This window comes from Ambystoma mexicanum, chromosome 2p (genome assembly GCF_040938575.1).
Source record: "Ambystoma mexicanum isolate Mex_15411 chromosome 2p, UKY_AmexF1_1, whole genome shotgun sequence".
NCBI lineage: Eukaryota > Metazoa > Chordata > Amphibia > Caudata > Ambystomatidae > Ambystoma > Ambystoma mexicanum.
The window spans coordinates 1244921545-1244943939 of NC_090923.1; the positions used below are offsets into that span (position 1 = coordinate 1244921545).

The 22395-nt window shown below is 43.9% G+C and overlaps 1 protein-coding gene across 1 annotated transcript in view; it reads left to right on the plus strand.

Annotated features, from left to right (window-relative positions):
* Positions 1 to 22395, plus strand: part of LOC138567391 (fascin-like) — a 73868-nt gene that overhangs the window by 33845 nt on the left and 17628 nt on the right. The window contains exon 2 of the mRNA XM_069645555.1: positions 16089 to 16245. Coding sequence (XP_069501656.1) covers positions 16089 to 16245 — 157 coding nt within the window. The remainder of the gene's footprint in view (positions 1 to 16088; positions 16246 to 22395) is intronic.

A 22395-nucleotide genomic window follows, 5' to 3' on the forward strand; every position in this document is an offset into this window, starting at 1 on the left:
GATTACACTGGAAGCAGTGCAATTTGCAAAACATTCACACCCAGCCCATGTGATTACATGCAAAGAATTTCAAATTCCCAAATGAAAATCACGATGCCATGGTTTAAACAGAGCAAGCTGTGAACTGCTTTCAATGAGCACTTTTTGAACCATATATTTGACATGCATATGCGAACCCATGCATTTACATCCATTGCGTACACTCGTAAGAGGCTTCAGGGAGGTAGGGAGTCTGCGGACACTGAAAAGTTAACTTGCTGGCAAACCGGAAGGGGGTGAAATGGGACCCAGGACACAACTCTGCCCCCCCTTCTCCAGACATCCCCACACCAAAGGCTCCAGTAGTGATACTGGGAAAGTCCGTGGCTGGGGGACCGCCTACCCTAGACTAGGGGTGAGGGTTGCAAAGCCCCTCAAAGTGACCCTCTCCCATAAGTCACTCCACCAACTCGTGTCTGGGGTGTCCCTGCGGTGTGCTGGTGTAGAACTAGGGGGGGGGCTCCTACAGGGAGGGAAGAGGGGGATCTGTGGGGAATAGATTGCCTTTCAACCAACGGTAGAGGGGACGATCATTACCCGGCTTTCTGCCGACTATGGAAAACATTTGTGCATGGTCCTAGGTGCCAGCAGGGTGTGAGGAAGACCAGCCACCAGAGGTCTCGGGCACCAACGGAGAGTGCCAGTAACTAGGGCGGTAGAAAGTGGCTCCCACTGTGTTCTGAGGGTCCGTTCCAAGTGAACAGATCTCTATCCCTGGATAATACATGCAGCCATATTGGAAGGACACATCTCTGCTCCCGATGTTGTGCAATATTTATTAATATTTATCACATAGCTCCTCTGCGCCGCCTCTGACTCGAGCAGTGGCTCAGCCCTGCATGAACAGACAGAAGCAGCAGCACACCGAGCAAAACTAGGCTCTGTGAGTGATGGCATCAGCACACTTCCCAGAGCCCGGACTCTTCCCTAAAAAAAAAAAGAGGGGGGGGTGGGGGGAGCTGCCTGTTTATTAACCAGGGCAGCAACATTTAAAAAGAGCTGGGTTACTGCACGACGCGTGCCAAGGTGTTCAAGTAACCCAGCTGTACTAATGATGCTCAAATAAAATGGCTGCCTGGGGGAATGCAGACTCAGTATCACAACATACTGAGATCACTAACTTGAGATCCAATCGGGTACTACAGCTGAAAACACTAGACGCCCACAAACCAGTCCATGGACAGTTTGAAAGCAATTTTACCAAACCTGTATCTTTTGAAAACCAAATACATTAAAATCTACGACATAACTGAAAATATGCCGTAATCAACTGAAATAACTTTAAAATATGGTGGCCGCCATTTTGAAAGTAAAAATGGCCGCCTAATCCACCACACAGTAGAAATTCTGCCAAATAGTGCAAAAAGAGGCATGTCGTGGGTGGAGATAGGTGGGAAGAGGCAGAAAATCCCATACATGTCACTTAGCAGACGGGACACATGGTCAAACTACCATGTATCCATCCTCCTATGCCAACCTGCATTGAAAAGCATAACAAGCCTGCATCCAAAGCCTCTGTCAAGTTCTCATGTCTTATTTTAATGGCTTTTCAATGACCATAGTTTTGGCTTTATAGGTAGCGCTTTCAGTGCCACCCAATAGCCAAAACTAAAAAGGGGACTTTGTCAAGCATCGCCCATCAGAAAAAGAGGATTTCTTTGTTCCTTGTGCTAGAACAGGCACCATACCAGTGTCCTCTCGTTATCCGTTTTGCACGCGTTTTTGTGCCAAAAATCTATTGCATTCCCTGTGATATTTATGAATAACAACATTTCATGTTTGCCCACTGAACCCTGTATTTGCTGCACATTGAGATCGGCTGTCTAAACCAGACTTTCAGCTGTTTTTTGGGAGTGGACAACCTCCCTTCCAAAAGTATAGGCTCTTAATTGCCCTTCGCCCTTGTTAATGGGACTTGCTTTACTGTCATTAACTTGGGCTCTGTGCCATTGAGCCTGAATTGCCTGCAGCTGTGGGCAATCATGCTTAAATGAACGAAGGGCACAGGCAGTCTCGGCCCTCCTAGGACCTCCTGCGCTGGAAGCAATGTTGCACTTTGGGAGCCACCATACCCCATCCTGTGAGGCTAGCTCACTACTTCAAAGCATACATCACTATAATGGCTTCAGATTGAAGCAGTCTGCACTAGTTTGCATTACGCCTCAGGTATTTTCTTGGCACATCGGGTGTAGTGAAGTGACCCATAGCTGATAGTACAGTGAGGCATCTATTGGCATTTTGCACTAGTTAAGTATTGCTTGTAAATTGTGTTGTGTTTAGCCAATTTAAACAGTTGCACAAACTCAACCCAGTATTGAAAGGCAGAAAATCTCCTGCCAGACTTTGAACACTTGCATACAAATCTCAGTAGATGTCCTGGTTGGTGTATATAGCCAAAGGCGATCGACCCTATTAATTTGTCTCCCATCCCCTGGTCTATGGTCTCTCCCTGTATTCAACACGCTGTTTTGTACAGTGCTCTTTATTAACTGGATCATAAGTTCTTCCGGTATCACATGTGCTTGCCCTAATTAAAGTTCTTGTCACATAAAATAAGTCGATGAGCATGAGATTTGCAGCATTTGATTTATTGGGCATTTGTCTATTCGCCCTCATATATTGCAAACACGTGTTTCGACCTATTCAGTCTTTTTCAAGGCAATTCATTTCTCCTTAGCTCGGCTGGTGTGCTGCCTTATTGCGTGACCAATAAGGAATACCCATGGCTTTTATGCAGAAATGGACTACAGCCGTACTACACCCGATGAGAACTTTACAACGTACTCTGAAGAACCCCTGGGTCTGTATCCCAATCCAATTCATCGCTTATTGGTCACGCAATAAGGCAGCACAAGAGTCGAGCTAAGGAGAAATGAATTGCCTTGAAAAAGACCAAATGGGTCCAAACACATGTTGGCAATATGAGAGCCATAAATGCCCAATAAATTAATACCACAAATATCTCCTGCTCATTGACTTATTCTATGTGACAAGAACTTGATATCTAGGGCAAGCGCATGAGACACCGGCACAACACTTGTGCAGGGATTACCCTAATTAGTGTCAGATTCTGCAGTTGTCTCTGACATGAGTTATTTTCTGACTTCTGAACTAAGCGTCCTACAATCGGCTCGAACTAGGTTTAAGCCATATTAATCCTGTGTATCAAAAAATGTATCAAAAATATGCATAAATACTGCTCACTTTTCTCACCTAATTACTTAATTCATACTCTTGTTTCGTAAAACATAGGCTGAAACGGAACGCTCAAATCCTGGCATTGATAGGAATGTAAAATGACATGTGCTGTGTTTAATTTTTTTTATAAATGTAGGTGGACAAGCTCCAAAATGCAGAGCAGCTAGTGGTTTTGCATTGCTGTTGGCGCTTGAATTCCTGTTTGGATACAGGTGGACTCAAATTCCATCTTAACCTTAAATACAATTGGGATACTAGTGCCCTAAAACGTCAAACATCTTCAAATAAAGTTTGACCACAACACATACTGCTAGATGTACTTTAAAACATTTTTTTTACATTTTTAAATGTGTTTTCTCTTGCAATCTCGGACTCATGAGTTGCCTGTTTTTTAAAAAAATGTATTTATTTTTCTTCTACACACTGAGCAACAAACCATTACAGCTATTTTCTCTGTTCTGATTGAAAGCCTACAATTGATAGCATGAAAAGTAATGCTAACCAAAATAAATCTAGATAAGCGGGACCATCACAGCTCCAGCTTTGTTTAACACAGCATGCATATTTATGCACCCCTTTCTTTTCTAATCCACCATCCTTTAGACCTCTTGGTGACAATGACCACAACACACCCATTTTGTTATTGATGGTTAACTCCTACATGGGACACTGCAGAGCTATTCCAGTACAGATGCAACCCTACCTCTCACCATTGAAAGGTAGCCCAACTTAAACTTACAGGGGTATCACACTCAGATAAATAGTTCAGCCCTCTAGGGAATTAAGGTGCGAGGAAAACAAACTTTAACCTGTACAAAGATGAAGATGGGGGGGGGGGCAAAGGACTCTGCTCCACGACCAGCATTCTGTCTTCCGTGGCTGGCTCCTCCAGACTGATGACAAGTAGGCACCTTAATACTGTTCAACTTGGTTACTGGATACTGGCATAGCTTATCCAAAACTTTTCTTCTTTAAAAGGGCCGCTGCTTTCTTCCTTCTTGCACGGCCAGGTTGCAAACTACTTAGCATACTGCTGCCTAAGCAGGAATACATGTTTGCTTCTTTTTCCATCATTTTGCTATATAACGCACCTTCCCGCCATACTCAACACGTCACTCAATATTCGTATATTTTATCTGATCCAGTAATTCCACTTAAAACCCTGTTTTACCATACGGTTACATTGTGTATATGAGCCCCAGCCTGCCTGGGTGTTTTGATGAACAGGGAACGGCTGCTCAGCCACTTTGTATGCTCTACCAGAGCTAGCCGACACCAGGCAATGCCTGTAGTATATTAGCACAGGCTGCATTCACTATGCTTTGAGATTTTAAAATTATATAGAATAACAGAATAACATTTACAAGTGTATTCAACTAAATAGTTATTTGCACCTTATATTTAAATACAAACTATTTTCGTTTAGTGGCTGGCCACGTCTGATTATTTTTTTGCATGAAAAAAGCTTTCTCAGTGCTATAGTATTTGGATAAGTCTTGCCTAATTTTAAGTGCTTGGGGGGGTGGGTGTGGGGGGGGGTGCAGGAAGGCGCTAGCCAAGGTGCTAGCTCCTCCCCAACACCATGCACCCAGATGTTGACTGTTTGCTTTGCAGGAAGAGGAGAGGGACGGGGCAGAGGAAGGGGCCCAGGCAGAGACCAAAATGAACAAACCATGCTTTTTTTTGGTGTATGATATAAGGAGCTACTGGGAAGTCTCAAGCGAGCTAAGAGTGGCATGGCACGCGATCTTCTAGTCGGAGACCCTGGCCTTGGAGCAATTCAGTGGAAACTACTTTGGACAGCTTTCTATGCCATTTCTACATGTGTATTGAATCCCAGGAGACCCACCCATAAGAAAATCATTATTGGCCCAGGTGCCAAGCTGCACTTGCTTTCTGGTAGTTTCATTTGGGGTTTTGGTCACATTAAGGCGCATGTGCCCTATACAGTCAGTGAGTTAAAAGCCATTGGGAGATCCAGTGAAGAATTGGGGGCTGTGGCATGTGTCTAGTCATGGGATGCAGATTACTATTGTCCAGAGAATTTCTCTGGTGATTTATTGCTCCATATGCTATTAGGCTGCTGTTAGAAGTGAACTGCTTCCTACACTAAGAGCCCTTGTTTAAGATCTGGTAGACCAGATCAAGGGACTGGGACTAAAGCATCTGATTACACATTGTCGAAAAATAGACTAGACTTCAGGTGGATTGGTGAATATCTTTAATAGCAGTCAGCAAAGCCAGCAAACTGCAACCAAACGAGACTCCCATGCATCTCAATAGAAGGGGCAGTTCAGAAAGTGCATGAGGTTGACTAGCAAGAATGTTTCTGCGTGATGTTTAGATTCTCAGCATTGAGTCTTAGGCATGCACTACAGTATCACACCTGGGAAAGTACAATTTGATAAATGGCGGAAGACATTCTGTGATGCATTTAGTTTCTGCTGACTTCCCTGGTTCAGATTAAGATGGTTCACCTAATGTGGCTGCTTCTACCCCCTAAAGTTGCTTTGCCTGGTAAGGTGCGTCTCCAAAACACGCTTCAATATGGGCAACCTTATGCAGTGAGAAGGCAAAGCATATCTTAAGACATGCGCTATAACGTAGGACAAATACAGTTATGGCAATAAGGAATTGTTCAACAGTGACTAAACCTAGTTGGTAGAGGAACTGGAGGGTACGCATCTTTTTTTTTTTTTTTTTTTTCTTTTTCGCCTATATAATAGGCAAAGAGCTGTGGCTTGGATTTCGTGTGGAAGCTCGATTATAAACCCTTTGTGTAAAATTTCTTTTATGGGTGATGCCAAAGGTGAAATGCACTGGACCTATTTTGTTTTTAATGGAGAGCAGTCCAGAAAACCTCTTTGGAACATTTCATACAAAAGCGTCAAATGAGTTTACTTAATGGTAACATAATTTTCACTGACTACATGGTGGCAACCATCTTATTTTATAGAGCTTGGGCCTATTTGTTGGGTTTACATCCCAATGCCCACCCTTTTCACCCCCAGCTGCATATGCCTAGGTGAAAAAATGCGATATAAACAGTTCAGACCTGTGGATTTTTTTTCTTTCTATTGGCCTGTTTCCACAAAATGATGTGTTCACATCCCATGGCTGTCTGTGTGCACACGGGGGGGGGGGGGCAGCTATCCTGGGGTAGTCAAGTTGTCCAATTTCAAAGCCTGTCTTTAGTGGACTACCGTATCCAGGCCTCCAGATAAGGTGCATACAAGGCCTTTTTACGGATGAACATCTTGTAAATACGACAGCTTTATTATGTTCCTGTGTAGCCTAGAGCATAGGGCAGTGCAAAGGCCAGGTTACATGACACAAACCAGAATGCTGCTTTTGATTTTTATCTACATGGATAAAAGCCTCTCAAACAGAATGTATTTCTCTGAAGACTTTAAAAAAAAAACTGCACACCCTGATAAGACTGGTTTCTTTATTCAGCTTCTGCTGTGGTGTGTGGAGCAAACCGAAGCACTGTGCGCATTTATTTTCCTAGCATTTTAGGATTGTATAATTAATGAGATGGAAAACTAAGATGCAATTAAATTAATATTTTGGAGTGAAAGCAAACCAGTATTGCACAATATTATTGGGTTCCGGTGCTGTGTGCATAATCATGTGGAGGCATATCATTTTTACACTTATAATTTACACTCTAATGATGTGTAAAATGAGTATGCACGGTCTACTTTACATCCATTCAACCTTGCAGTCAATGGGTTACATTATTATAAATGGTCAGTGGCAACAGTCTTAAGTGTTCTAGCCTCTCAAATCTTCAAGACTATAATTAAAACATCAAAAAACTGACTCTCCAGGAAGTGCAAGCTCTGTTCAAAAACCAACAAATGAGTTACATTTGTAATTGAAATAGAAACTCTGTAAAACCTGTCCCTGGAATAACCCAGATAGGTATTCAACTTTATGTAGCGCTTCATACATGGTTCGTCCAACATCATAAGTACTGAGATTATACCTCAGTTGATACTCAGTTAACCGACCTATGAAGGACGTTGGCCAATAAGATGGCTCTGCCGGTCGATCTGTATGTTGCAGGTTTGAATCCCGGCAAGGCCAACTCAGCCTTTCATCTACCGACTTCGCTTTGGTGATAATTGTTATAAATATGTTCTGAACAGCGCTTTGCCAAAAGTGCTCTCTAACCATTTGGCCATGAGATTAGGCATAGAATTTAGCATGGAGTCCTTACCTCTCTGCACTGTTGTATCATAACATTGGCATACCATTAGGTAGTAATAGCTCCAGGAAATGAGGACTTTCATTAAACATCAAGACAATTTTGCTATCGAACCTCAAATCACAAAATACAATTCATATTACTTTATTGTGTAATTGGCTAGGTGTTTGTGTTTTTCAACATTTAAATATATGCAGGAGGGATCAAATGGCCAGACCATGGAGAAATAATGAAAGGTGTGTTCTCACAATGCATACCACCTAGTAATGATTTCCATACAGTTTGTGCACATGTCGGCAGGATGTCTCATACATTTTACTCTTGCAAAGTCGTCATTTTTACTCTTGTAAAAACAAGTTTACTCTCAATGTTAAGAAATGGTGAACAATACTCCCACCTCATCATATCTGGAGCACTGACCTTCTCCATGCTCTGCTGTTGTAGTGTTTGATATTACAAGCTTTGCATTCATTTCTGGAGGGATTTTTTATTTTTTTATTTTAATAAACGGTGGCAGGTGAAATTAAAACGTATAACATTGTTAGTCATTGCTTCGCTTTGGTCGGGAGGTGCTTCTAACGTGAACCAGCATAAGAGCTGTCTGGTGCCCCTTGAGCTCCTTTTAGAAAGTTTGTCCTCTTTTGGGGAAGATGCATGCGCTGACCCAGTTTAGGTCATGGACTCAAAATATTCTCTTTTGAAACCTGGTTTTCAGCATGTATTGGCAACATTTCATGGCTCCTCTTCCGTGAAAGGTGCATCATAAGCAGAGATGGCGAGTGGTCTGGCTCTTGCCAGGTCCAAGATCCAGCTTCACGTCTACCCGGATCTCGCAACATGGCCCTGGACTTGAGGCTCAGTGATCAAATCTACTCTATGCGAGCAGATTACATTCACATTCCCGTGCCCCCAGCTTCACTGAGGAACATGCGCTTAGCTGGGGAGCTCTGTGAAATATGCCAGCAAGGAATATATAATTTGCAGTCTGTTAAGATGCAGGGGTGGGGATGTTACAATTATACACTTTTTGCCTACCATATTTCTCCTTTCATAAAAGATGGGTTGCAAGTGCACAAACCATGGTAAGGCACGCGCACAAAAAACAGGGGGAGGGGGGCTGTTGAGGGGTGAGGAGTGCAAGTAAGTCATGACTATTTCCGCACAATGTCATATGGCCATTCCGGAAGACTGGAGCAGTTATATTCCCTGGATTGTGGCCCTGTGCTACTTTTCAGGGCATAAGGAAGGATGCATGTGGGTGGACAGTGTCACTTTTTTTTCTCGAGGGCAGACACTTTAACCCCCTTGATTCCAGAAATCTTGCTCAAGTCTTTGGCACCTAGGATTTCCCCCAGGTGGCACATGCCCAGTGTTGACGCTTGGCCACAACACCACTTAATTGCCATCAAAGCACATGTCTGATTATATTTGGATATTTTGTTTTCCAGGGTATATTGCACTACTACCTGAGGGTACCAATGTTGCCTGTGTCCTAATCGAGTGGTGTCTAATGTGCCCTGGAGGATGTTGCTCTTGTCGGCAAGTCGTGTGCTGCTGTTTGTTTCAGAAGCTCTTGATATTGATGTTCTCTTTGCATCAGATGGAGGTTTTCCACGTGATCGTTTTTGTGGCATGTTTCAGTCACTCAATGGCTTCAGCACATTTGAGAAAATGTCCAAGAAAGATTGATTGATTGTGCTCTTCTCGTGAATTAACTTAAGTAATTAGTAACCATGCATTTCCCATATTTGGAGCGCTGTGATAAAGTAGTTCCTTTAAAAATGAAACTGTTTCGAACTGAATACAATAGTAATACATTTTAAAGGAATAACCAACATAACGAACATTTTGCTTCAGACACTTTTCCAAAGTATCAGTAAATGAGGGTGTCTACAGAGTGACTCTTTGCATGCAAACATAGACTACAATCTTGCACCAGACAAAAGAGGAATCCATGCAAAATGTGGTAGCAGTGGGTTCAACGGTGTGGATTTGTATAGCCGGACAAACATGCACACGTACATACATTCAGCTTTATATGTAAAGATAGATTGTTTGGTTTAAAAGGTGAGCATTTTTTGCCAGCGTAATTATTGGAAATAATCAGCATGAAATAAATTGTAAAATTTTAAAGCTTATTTTGAGCATTTCCGTTGAGCGGAGTTCAACTGCTGCTAGCTCTGCCCCCTCAACTCTGCCTCGTTGGAACCCCGCTCCTCCAAACTCCGCAGCCACCCGGGCCTTTGTGGGATCCCCCTTTAAATTGGTTGCCTTTCAACCCTGTTCATAAGCCAGCAGAAACTAAATGGAGGAAACACTCTGCGTGTTGTGGCTATCTACTGCACTACTTGATGGTGTTTGGGTAGTGTAACCTGAATTAATGACTTCTAAGCTGGACATTCCGATAGACTTTTATGGGGGCCTTTAACTCGCTGACCTCTCCGGATATGTCAACAAGATGTACACGACTGGCCTGTGTGCACGGAAGCATCTGCCGCGGGTGGCCTTAGTGTGCGGGCTTCCGTCTGTATCCCAGAGCAGAGCCACAAGTTTCCTGCACCAAAAACAAAATGGTTATTTTTAGGTCGGAAAAATAACACAATAGATGTTAAATATTTAACGATCCTGGATTTAACCTCCCTTTGTCCAGGCACATCTGCCCTTGTGCATCGACCCCTAGTACTGGCTTTTTTTTCCTGGGGCGTTTGTCTGAAGTTTAACATTTAATTTGCTGGCTTTTAAAATGTTGGATCCTAAAACGTTACACTGGCGCAAGTTCTCCAGTTTTCATAAACGAAACCTGTGCTGAATTGAGGTTGGAGAAGTCTATACAGGCACCATATAACTTGAAAAAATGCCCACACCCAATTAACCCAAGCTAGTAGCTTTGTAGCTTTTTTGTCACTACTTTTCAGAATGCTTCTGCCAGGTTCACACTGGTATCTAACAGTATCCACCCCCGCAGGCCCTGGTCATCCCATCTCGACCGATTCCTCAAGGGTTGGGAAAGAAGGCTCCCACCTCCTTCAGGGGTAAAGTGGGATGGGGACGAGGACTGGGAAAAGGGTCGAAACGGGTCCGCTTCATACCCTCCCCTAATGAGGATTTCTATGTCCAGCATCATTCGTGTACTTCTGTAGGCCTCTTAACATGGTACTTTTTTGTATTCAACATGTGGCTGTTTGTTTTGCTAAAGGGTGCACATTTGCTACAGGTGGGGTATTTTTGCACTGATATGTAAACCGTGGTTCGCGAAAGCCCTGTTGGACAACAAAACCTTCTTTTTGAAAATGGGGAAGTTGGTAATCTTCCATGAAAGAGGAATAGTTCCCGAGTTCGACGAGGAAAGGCCCTCACACATGTCCAGTGACATGTACCGTGTTGGGATGCTGATGTGAGCTGCCTTTCTGGCAACTATTGACTGGCTAGATCAAACACAGTAGGACGGAGTCTGAGCTAGGATATTGGCTCGAGCTAGGCATTGCTGCCAAATGGCTCCATGTTTCAGGAGCGCCCCGAACCCTCATTGTGCGTGCCTTGCCAGCATGCTCTCGTCGTTGGTCCATACTCCTAAATGTAAACCCCCTGTCCAGCAAATCATTCCCTTTGTTGGCAATTTTAGAAAGCACGGACTGGATGGCTGTCCTTCATGACGTGAGTCATATTGGCAATTGTATTTAATATTCTCACTGGGGATAGAAGCAGTGCCTTTATGTGGGACTTGAAATCGAGGTCGGGGTGGCCCAGAGGGAGGGATCGCTTAAAGGGCGACATGTGGCTTTTGGTAAGGGCCACCTCCTTTAACAAATTGTGGTGCCAGACATACCTTTTTTTTATATTGATTCAGCGATTATCTCACCCGAGGTGAGCGGGTGATTCCTTTTGGGAGTTAGTACCACAATTAAGGGAGTCAGCACCACAATTAAGGAACACCAGTAAAGGCGACCGCCCTCGCAACAGAATAGTTTTTCTCACTAGTTCTCCCATATTCGCCTCAGGCAGCAAACAAAATGCCTTCTCTTGTAGCAGCCCGATTGACTCGTGATACTAAGGGGGCTTGTGGACACAGGCAGCGGCCATCTCCAAATCGCTGTTCAGAGGCTGGAGCTCCAGCCGGGCCCACTTAAAGCCCTGTGTACAAGTTCAAATTCAGTAGAGCAATGGTACGGTACCGCCGTTTGATCCTGATTTGTGGTAATTGAATCGGTGCTATTGCGCTCCGTCTATTGTGAATCCCTTGTGAGTGTCGGGCTTTGGCGATGGTGCACTCTGTAAACCACGTTTTTTTTGTTCTGTGAGGAAAACAGAAGTTGGCCGTGCATGTTGAAATTAATGTTTGCAGATGTTGCACACCAGCTGTTTCTGAGGAATGTGAAGCTAAATCGGGCATTTTCTTAGCACACACATGCCACATTGTTCAGATAAACCGAATGTAAATGACTTTTCGCAAAATGAAACATGGCCTCGGCGGCAGCTGGCAGTGCAACACTAGGAAGCCAGGGTGTGCATAAGATCAAGGTATCCGCGGTTCCTTCTAACCACCTGTTTCGTGTTTCTGGCTAATCTTGAAGATGATTTGGTGCTCTAACTGATCGTGTATGCAGAGGCAGGACATGCTGTTTTTAATTACTGGGTGTCTGGTTTACTGGTCTTACTAGGCTACTGAATTGGGCATATTCAGAGGTTCAAGTGGGCGGGGACTAAGGGGTTCTACGTTCCCCTTTCTTTGTCAATCCTCGTTCCTTACTATAAGTGATCTGGAACACCGTTCCAGGAGAGCATGCCATTTTTTCTTTTCTTTGGTTTATTTATATATAATCTAGATCTGTTTCCCTGCTGGGGGAATTTAACCTGAGCCCCTGTGGCAAAGATGCACTGTTAACTCACTACGCTATCTCTCGGCGGCTGAGTTCACTCTGTTTATTTGAATTAAGTGTTTTCTCCAAAGAGCTGAGCAATCTGTTTTTGAATTGCTATATGGCAGGGTCGAAGGGGTTAGGGGGGAGACTGTATAGTCATGGGCAAGTCCTGTAGGCTTCTTTTTTCTAATCTTTTCCTGGTCTCCCTTCCTTGTCTATAGTCCTCCTGGTCCACTGCAAGATGTTTAAAAAATAAACAAAAAAAACTCTTATCCCATCTTCGCCTTTCTTCTTGGGAGTTTAGACTAATTCATTGTTCTTTGCTGCTTTCACTCACTGACCCTTATTTGCATTTTCTTCCTTCCCATCAGTCTAGTTCCTGCCTTGATTTGATTTTTACTTCCTCCCTCTCCTGTCTCTTCCTCCTCCTTGTATGCTTCCTATCACCTACTACTTTCTTTCTCGGTCCCATCCCCCCTGATCTACCCACTTGCTCTCTGATTAGCTTTACTCGCCGTAATCTTTTCTCTTTTCTTTCTTCTTTGCACTCTTCCCTTCCATCAACCCTGCTTTTCTCCTGTTTACCTTAATCGCAGCTTGCGCAAAGCTGAACAGCAATAGAAAAATTCTTGCTTCCCCTTTGACTTAGTCACGCTCAACTTTGCACTCCTTACTGCAAAAAAAATCATATTTTTCAGATCTCATTTTCTCAAGGCCCTTGTTGGCTCCATCAGCTTCTTCACAATATTTCGGCTCCTACAGTACCTCATCCATGTGCTTTTTCGTTTCTTCCTCGGACATTGCAATCTACTTGACATCTAAAGTAGCAAATCTCAGCTTTTGCTTCTTACACCTTCCTCTTCTCCCTGTCCTACCTCTAGATTCCTTCTCTTCATTCTCTGCTCTTGTTGACTGACACCTCTGCTCTTTTAGCTCGTGCTCACCCTACTTTCTCCCGATAGTCTTCCCAACAAATATATCCTCATCCTCTCCTGTATCCTGCCTCTTAAACTCCTCCTTTGCAAATTCTTGCTTTCCTACCACTTTTAGGCATGTCATTCTTTCCATTCTCAAAAAACCCACTCTTGATCATCTCTTCGTATCTCCTGCCTTTTCTTTCTAAAATTGAGCGGGCTGCCTGTGCTTGGATAACCCGCCATCTGAATCTTCATTCTCTCCACCCTCCTTCCGTTTGGCTTTCGTCCTTCTCACTCTACAGACTGCTCGTTTTCATGTCTCAAATTCTCATGTATTCTTGACTTGTATGCAGCGTTTGACGCTGTTGATCACTCGGATTTCCTCTTTCTACCTTGGATATTTTGAGGTCTGTTCTTGGTTCCGTTCCTACCCTGTAACTTGGCTGGGCACTCTTCTCCTTCCCTCCCTTCTTCACTCCCTCTTCTTTATGGAGTACTTGGTCCTTCTCATACCCCTCCTCTTTCTATCCTCATCTCCTCTTTCCGTCTTTCATTTCATCTACATGCCAATGACTGTTGGATCTTTTTCTTCCTTTTGATTCTGCTCTCCACTCTGTAACTGGATATCCTCCATTTCTACATCTCAATCCTAAAACTGAGGTTTTTTTCTTTCCTGCATCTATTACTCCTAGTCTTCCCCTCCATCTTTTCCTCCTCTCACTTTCTGCGTGTACGCTGGGTGTTGCTTATTTTCACTTCACATTACTTCTATTGCTCACTCTTGTCGTTATGCACTTCAACATCCACTGTTCGCCCCATCTTTAAATGCCACGAAACGTCTACTTTATTCTCCTTTTCCCATTTCGATTACTGCTAATCTCTATTGCTCGGTCTTACATTGTCTCACTCTTCGCTCAGTTTATAATTTGTCTCCTTTGTTACCCATTCGGTCTTCTATCACACCCTCCTTACTTTCTATTTCATTACTTCCTTTTCAAGTGTACCCATGGTCTGGCCCCACGTCTGCTTTACTTTTGTTTTAAGTCCCATCTCGTCCGCTAATATTACAGAATGCATTTCTTTTAACGGTTCCCAAACCTCTGTGCATTTTGTTTCAGTTCTTTTGCTCTCCTACCCTCCAAACACGAACAGTTTCCATCTCACTTTCTGCCTCATCTCTCTGGATCTTCCAATCAAACCTCAAAACTAATCTAGTCTCCCAACCCTCTGGCTTTACCCTTTATTTTGATCCATGTCTACATTTTATCATGATGGTACTTTAATGTTTTTTTTTTTTTATTTAAAAATATATATTTTGTTCAACACCTTTTGGCAAAGGCGCACTATAAATCCAATGCAATTAAAAGCATCTCGCTGAGCTATCCTCCCTGACTTGGCCCTCAGATTTGGTGCTCTATAATGGAGGACAGTCGGACCCATCTATCCAGGTTGCACATAGTGCTGTTCCTTTTTTACCCGCAGCTACCTCAAGTGAGGTCGGCCTTTAATTTTTGCTCAGTTTAGTCCATGGTCTGTCTAGATAGCATGAAAGGCATTAAGGTTATCTAGTTACCTTAAGGTCCCTTGGCCCTGGGGCTACACTTCTAATCTGCAAATCTCCTCCCAGCCCTAACTGGCATGCCTAACTGTGGGGTGGAATTGGGCACATCAACTTTTTAAAAATATGGGAACATCCATTTTGATCACCCTTTGCCATCTCTCCCATTGTATCTGACAGCAGGGCAAGCTTCGACCCTCTTGAAGCATACAGCCCTTAACTATTTCCAAAGGACGCCTGAACCTCCTTAAAGGCAATTTAAGCATGCAGATGAGCCGAATTTCCATAAGGGTTGTGGGCCCACAGCTGATCAGTTACTGTCCCTGCATATGTAACCTACAATGTACCTTTACAACCCGTTGCACTTCCCTGAGGGCAAACAAGGTATATTCTGCATTCTCAAATTGGATGCAATTATGTGTCCTTGTTGACGTGTGGTGATCCTCACAAATGTGAGGTCCTCTACTGAGAATCAACAAATGCGAAGGTAACCTGTTGTATATATTTGACACAACACTGGACAATGGCCACTTGCAGAGCAGTCGGATTCTCCCACCCTACTGGAAGGGCACTCCCAGCCCAAGACGCAAGGTGATGCTCCAAGAATATGAATGGCAACACCCGGCATCGCCAAATATGTGGAGAGGCCTCTCAGCAAAGCGCCTGGTCTTAGCTGGGAGATATGGCCATATTCAATTACCCTAAATAAATTCTTCCACGGGGGGTCATGCCTTCACTCTGCCCCCTATGTGTAATAGCCTATTTCTCCCACTCACTACTTGCTCGCCTGGTACCATGTCATCTGGTAACCCTAGATGGGAGTGTATCGGAAATGTATTATGTACTCCGCCACACTAGAAAAACACCTAGCCGAAGACTAAACATGAGTTAATTCCACAATGGAATTGTATAGGAGGCTTTGTAGCCCTCCCGTGCTGCTATGGAGATAATTGATTGTATGTTTTTGTCTGCCCTTTCCTTTTGGGGCATCGCTGGGCTTTATCCTGTTGTTGTGGGCTTGCAGAGGCATTTTTTTAGGACTGGAAGATGCATTGGTTACCGTTCTAGAGGGCATTCTTTCCAAAGGAGTTTTCAATACTTTCCACATCTAAGTAATCCAGTGAAGTGGTGTCCATTGTAGTTTGATCCCTTAACTGTTCTGATCAGTATGATGCTATTATGCAACCGTTGTTCTATTGCTCATGACTGCATCCACGTGCTTGGTTCTAAAAATAAAATGCTTTCAACCAACAGCCAGTACTTGGATTTTTTAAGTTGATGTATTTCTCTTCATCGTTTTGCAGGGATGGATCTTTCTGCCAATCAGGATGAGGAGAGTGACCAAGAAACCTTTCAACTGGAGATCAACAAGGACACCAAGAAATGTGCCTTCCGTACCTACACTGGGAAGTACTGGACCCTCTCCAGCAACGGCGGCGTGCAGTCCACCGCCTCCACAAAGTGAGTGAGTGCCTCAAAGGTGAATGGGGTGAGATCATTGTGTGTAGCTGAAGGTTTCCTGTGTGGGAATGCCAATGAATAGTTTCGGATTCCACACCTCACTGCCGACGACAAACCAGTGTACAATGACCAGTTGGCTGTAATCTCAATAGTTCTTTACATTCAACCCCTCTGAATTTGCATGGAGATTTTCTGTCCTGTTGACCTACAATCGACTTTTGAAGACCCATTAAGAACACTGTCTTGTTGGTTTGTTAGAAGGGCGGTTCAGTTATTATTGTGAACGTCTTTGTGGTATTGCCACTAAAAATGTTCCTTGTTGACCACCAGGTCTGCTTTGACTGGAGCCTAAAGCAAAGGAATGTTGCTTAGTGGCTACCGTAGGCCGAGATTATGCTAAAATCCAAGAGTTGGTAGAGGAAATCCTGGATAGGCAAGACCATCATAAGCTTGGGACAGGATACGTCCTGTTACTGTATAGCCAGTGGTTGGAAGGAGCGGCTAGGAGCAGTGCTCCAGTTTTACTGTTCCTATGCCGCAACGGTTTCCTTTAAAAATAAAACTGCATTTCAGGGCACTGCACTGAACGTTCTCTTAAACAGCAGGTGCAGTTGTTTGTGGGTTTGGATTGTGCGTTGGAGGGGGGGCTGCTGGTGGGGTTTGTGGGGAGTGGGTGCAGGCCAGCAGGGAACAAAGTTCCAATGCTTTTCATACACTTCGACCACTGTTTATAGCGAGGATTTGCTTGTAGGATGACGAGTCATTTCAAGCAATAGATAATTGCATAAATGGTTGGAAAGATTTTCCTTGTATCTTAACCCAAACTACTTCTGCATTCCTGTGATTGCGTTGGTGTTAATATTTGATTAGTTCCAAGCCCACTTCCATTTATTAATACCCCCTCTTGATTTCCCTCTGGTATTTTACATGCTAGTTGCACTTTCTGGGCTCCTGGTTCTGTATTTGGTTAGTCACCTTTCTGTTAATGTGTATGTGTGACCTTCCTAGAACTCGTTGGCAGAGTGCATGCCCCTGCCAAAGGTTGTTTTGCCATGCCAAAAGTGTGATCTTGCACTCTAGTCTGTGCAGGTCATGCTAGGACTTTATTTTAGCTCTTTATTGCCAAGTGAGCATTTCTTTCTTGTCCCTCAGAATTGGCCATTTATGTCCTACCTGTTACCTTGCTGATACATGACGGTAGTGATTTCTCATTGCCCAATAATGCAGGGCTCGAAATTCAGTTTCAAGCAGGAGCTAAAACCCGCTCCTGCGTGTCAGGCATCACCCAGGACGCCAGAGCTACCATTAGAGAACCTGGAGCCAGTCCAGCGCACAAAGCAAGTCGAACTTCCACGGTAGAGGCACACCTTTGCTGTTTGTCCATTATGTATGCTCCATTATGGTCACACTTTTGCTGTTTGTCCATTATGTATGCTCCATTATGGTCACACTTTTGCTGTTTGTCCATTATGTATGCTCCATTATGGTCACACTTTTGCTGTTTGTCCATTATGTATGCTCCATTATGGTCACACTTTTGCTGTTTGTCCATTATGTATGCTCCATTATGGTCACACTTTTGCTGTTTGTCCATTATGTATGCTCCATTATGGTCACACTTTTGCTGTTTGTCCATTATGTATGCTCCATTATGGTTAAACTGTACTAGATGTGTCCTACTTAATTAACATTCTCAAATGTAATGTCAGATATGTGTTTAAAAGGCGCTATTTGTCCTGGGGAGCTAAAAGTGTAGCTCTTGATGGGAGTTTTGTTTCGTGCTAAATGTTCCTAGCAATTTCTAACGCTCAAATGTTTTGTCTGTTTTTGCATCTGGGTGGCACTGGCTGGGCCTCATCCAGTGCACCTCAGCCCAGGTTTACTTGACTGTTTCTGACAACCACACAATGCTGCCCCTCTAGATAATTTGGCATGCTAAATCCAGATTTTGGTCCAGACATTTCTTGTAATCTCAATCTATTTTTTTTCCAATATCCTTTTCCAGTGGTCCCTTGTATGTATTAAATTTCCACCTTTAAATTGATGACAAAGATCCCCAGCGAGCTTGCCTATTTGCGAGGTCCACTCAGTCCTCTGTTTTACCCTCAACTTGGAATGCCTTTTGCCAAGCGTAAGGGGGGGGGCCGTCATTGCCACTTTCCCCACATGTGGTAGCAGTCTAACGGTTTTAGAGTCCACCCTCAACCCGGGGAGTTCTTCCCTCCCCAATCAAGGCGTCTCAACAAACTGTTTAACGTCAGTTCTTTGTTCAACCATATTTCCAGTACATCTCATACCCCATTGGATCCCTCCCACTGAGCTACCAATGAGCCAAGAACCAGGCCGGTGTACAGAAAGTACATTTGTATTTATTTGGATGATCGGTAATGGAGATTGCACTAAACTACAGACTCCACCTTCTTTGTGGCTCACAATTAAACTTCTTGTTACACAAATCACACGTCAATTGGGAAAAGCACAAATCACTACTTTCTACATTTTGGGGTAGAAGAGTCACTTTCAGGCTTGAGAGGTTTCTAGGATTTCTGTCTGTGAGAAGGGACGCTTCCTCTTGGGTTTAGCATCACCCTTACCCCCCCCATGGGGTATCAACCCTGGGTGTTGGGGCAATCTGCGAAGCGGGGTTAGGTTGATGGTTGGACTGAGCCCCCAGCATGCACCCCGGTCATCGGTCAGTTGATGGACCTGTCGCTCCAGCTGCAAGACTTTTTTTCTGGGTTGTAAGGAGGTCTCTAGTCCTACCTCTGCTGCTCCCAAAAAGGGTAACTGTCCCTTCGCTCGGGGTACTGTACATTTCCCCCATAATTTCCCACCCTGAATATCTCTTCTCCTGGGTTCACAGATTATTGTCCTGGAACTCGGAAGCGTGAAGAGGATTATTATGGAAGTTCTGGTTCGGGGGAGATCTGAGAAAGTTTGAATTGGGAAGTTTCCTGGGGCAGTACTTGCTGATTGGTCCCTCTTCCCTTACCCCCACAACCCCCCCCCACCCCCTGAGCCAGGGCAGTGTATACATACCCCAGGATTAGCTTGGTACCCTTGTACCTAGGACTTACTTGGGTGGTAGGGTCAGATGGGTCATTGGTCTGAGATTCTGCCTGACTACTCTTTGATTGGGCTGGGTCTGAGGGTGGTCTCTGCCTTTCATTCTGCTTGTTAGCAGAAGGGAGTGTTGGTTTGGTGTTTTTAGGGGCATTTTTACTCTGGCCTTCTGGACCTCATTGATCCTGGTGGCCTTTTCAGTTATCCAATCAAGGATCCTGTGCTTGTGAAAATCCTGCACAAACTGAGTCGTCATGTATTTGGGGAGTGCATGGAAATAATAACTCCCTACGGTTTGTTTGCCTGCCCAGGGTAAATGCCCGCTTTACTCCTGCACTAACTCTAGGCGACTGATTGCAAATTATATGCAGCCTACAAGCTTCTTGTGTGTTCCTATAAATGTTTCAAAATGGCTGCATTAGGTGGACCATTTATGATTTTGGTCCAGTCCAAAAAAACTGGAGTCCATTTCACAAACTCCATACAATTTACGTCATTTTTAATTCCAAATGAGGATATCATTTGTTTATACAATTCTAGATGTTCCCACGGTCCTGAATCTCTATGGCCTTGATATGTCTAATTGGGTTTTTGACAAAACCCTTTTTTTTTTTTTAAATTCCCGGTCTTCCTTTTTTCTCTGCACCATCCACCACCTGACTCAGTTGCTATTGGTACTCCATTCCCTGTCTTCTAGGCGCTCCCTATCTGAGACTGGAATACCTCCCAGAACCACAAGGTCTGGACTTCTCTTGCCTGTGCTTCCGTGAATTCTCGGGGTCATAGTCACCTTTGGCCACAGGGTAATACTGTGTCTTCCTCAGACCGACTCAACTGTTTAATTCCCCCCTACCCCCTCCTTCCAGCTAGTCTGGGAAAATGCGGCCCTTCCCCTGACTGTAAGGAGGTTTTTAATGTGCATCTCCTGGGCTGAGGCCTTGAATGTTCTCCAGCGAAGCAAGCTAGGTGGTCTCTGCAATCTCATACTTGTTTTACCTCTAGCTCCCTAATTTTCTCAAAAAGGGGATTTTCATGGTCCGAAGTACTCGCAGTATTATATTCCAAGGACACGCAAGGTCCGGCCACTTATTCTCAGATGAGAGCTGGCCTTTTGGATCGGTTTGGCTAGGCCTTGGTAATTCTAGGTGCCCCATGGTTCTTGGGATTTATACATGGAATGCATGAAGTCAGTTGCACTTGGTCCATAGGAAGTTGTGGTTAACTGGCATGAGGTTCCTGATGTGGAGGGCATTGCCAATGGATCAGAGCCCTTTTCCCCATACCCTGATTGATCAGGGTGCCTCAATGCCGGTTTGTAACTTTCAATTTCGTTTGTCACTCACACCCGCTTCTCTCTCTTCCTTATTTCCTGATGGTGTTCTGGCTTTTTAGCTGAAATCCGTGCTTGATTGGCCTCAAGCACTGTACACGGCCATTTAATTGATCTTTCAATTCACTGATTTCATTCCGAAACATTTTCGTTTTGTGCAGCCTGCATTGTTTGTGCATATTCAAAGCTGTTTGCTTTCAAAATACCATCTTTCTCTTGCACGTTTCTACGCTGCGCTACCTGTAACTGGTCTGCTTTGGCATGCCTCACACGCTCCATTTCTACATTTTCTTGCCTATTTCCAGTCCGTTCCTGAGAACCTGACTGATTTCTGCATCCATTTCAACTGATGCGCCTCCTGTGCAAGGACACCATTCTGCTGGTTCGAGGACTTTATCCTTCACCAGTTGAAATTTCTGTTTTAGAATTATGTATCCTCTGAAATATTGAACACCTTTTTATAATTAACTCATTGTTCAACTTTTAATTGAAAGTGAAAGGCCATAAGTTCATTGCGTTGCAGTGTGCTCACATTTTCCATAGTCTGTATCTTGGAGTGCAGAAAACTGTTTCACGCTCTGCATTCACTTGCTGCTCTGGTTTTTTACTTTTGTTTTGTTCCATGAGGCTTTCTTGTTTTAACTCACTTATTGCTCGGCTGTGCTGGATTGTCTAATTGTTCTTTCTGCGCCTCATTTAGAATCTGACTGCGCACAGGTAGCTCTCCTTCACTCGCTCTTCCACTAACAGGAAGTATCAAAGCTTTGAGCAGAGCCATTTGACTCAGTTCTTTTTGAGCATTTTGGGTCCTATAACATGCCTCTGCTTTGTGCCATCTTCACACACCAAAATTCCTTCTAATGGAATATCTTGCATCATTTTAGCTTGCCAGCTCCCTTCATCCGCCTCTGTTTACTCACCACGAATGAACAGCTTAGTAAGGAAGTCTCTTGGCATCGTCTAATTCAATTGCCTTTATTTTTTTTAAAAAAAGGCCTTGTTGCAATTATATATCTGGAAGGCTTAATTGTTGCTGGGATCCTGTGTAACATGGGAGTGTGACTGCCAAGCCAGCACCCATAATGGCTTAGTTGAGGTGTGTGTGTGGGTGTAGAGTAATGTTGGTAGAAAGGGATGGAATTGTCAAACTGGTAGTTTGAAATTAAAAAGGGTTGGCACCTTGATGTCAAGTTTGTTTCGTGTCATTTTAGACTGATTGATTTAGTTTCTGGTGCCTTACTAGGAAGTAGTCTAGCCAAGTAGTCCTACTTGGCCTTATAGAGACAATGGAGTATGAGGTCCATATGCAGGATGTGTTCACTAAGCCACGTGAAAGGGACAGAATCCTGTCCTTCTACATGCAGTCAGACTTGCAACCTTTTCTCATGTTATGGTACTATACTTTGAGGCTTTAACATGCTTTGTGCTACAGTTAGTACGAGGAGTCGAGGGAAGCCTTTGGTCCCAAGCCAACAGACTTCACACCAGTGCACCCAAAGATCAGCATTGTTGGGCAGCTCAGCCAGCAGAGAAAATGGGCATGAAACAAGACACCACAAAGACAAATGGTGATCTGGACTGCTTGCACACCTAGAAATACTTTTTGGTAACTGTATGGGGTCTATAATGCGAATTTGCCATGCCTAAAAAATGAGCGTGTGGATTAAAAAAAATAAACTAAATTTATACTGCACCAAGTTAAAAACCACATGTCTGCACCCTAGGTTTGTCCTTTTGCGTAAAATGCTTGACTGTCT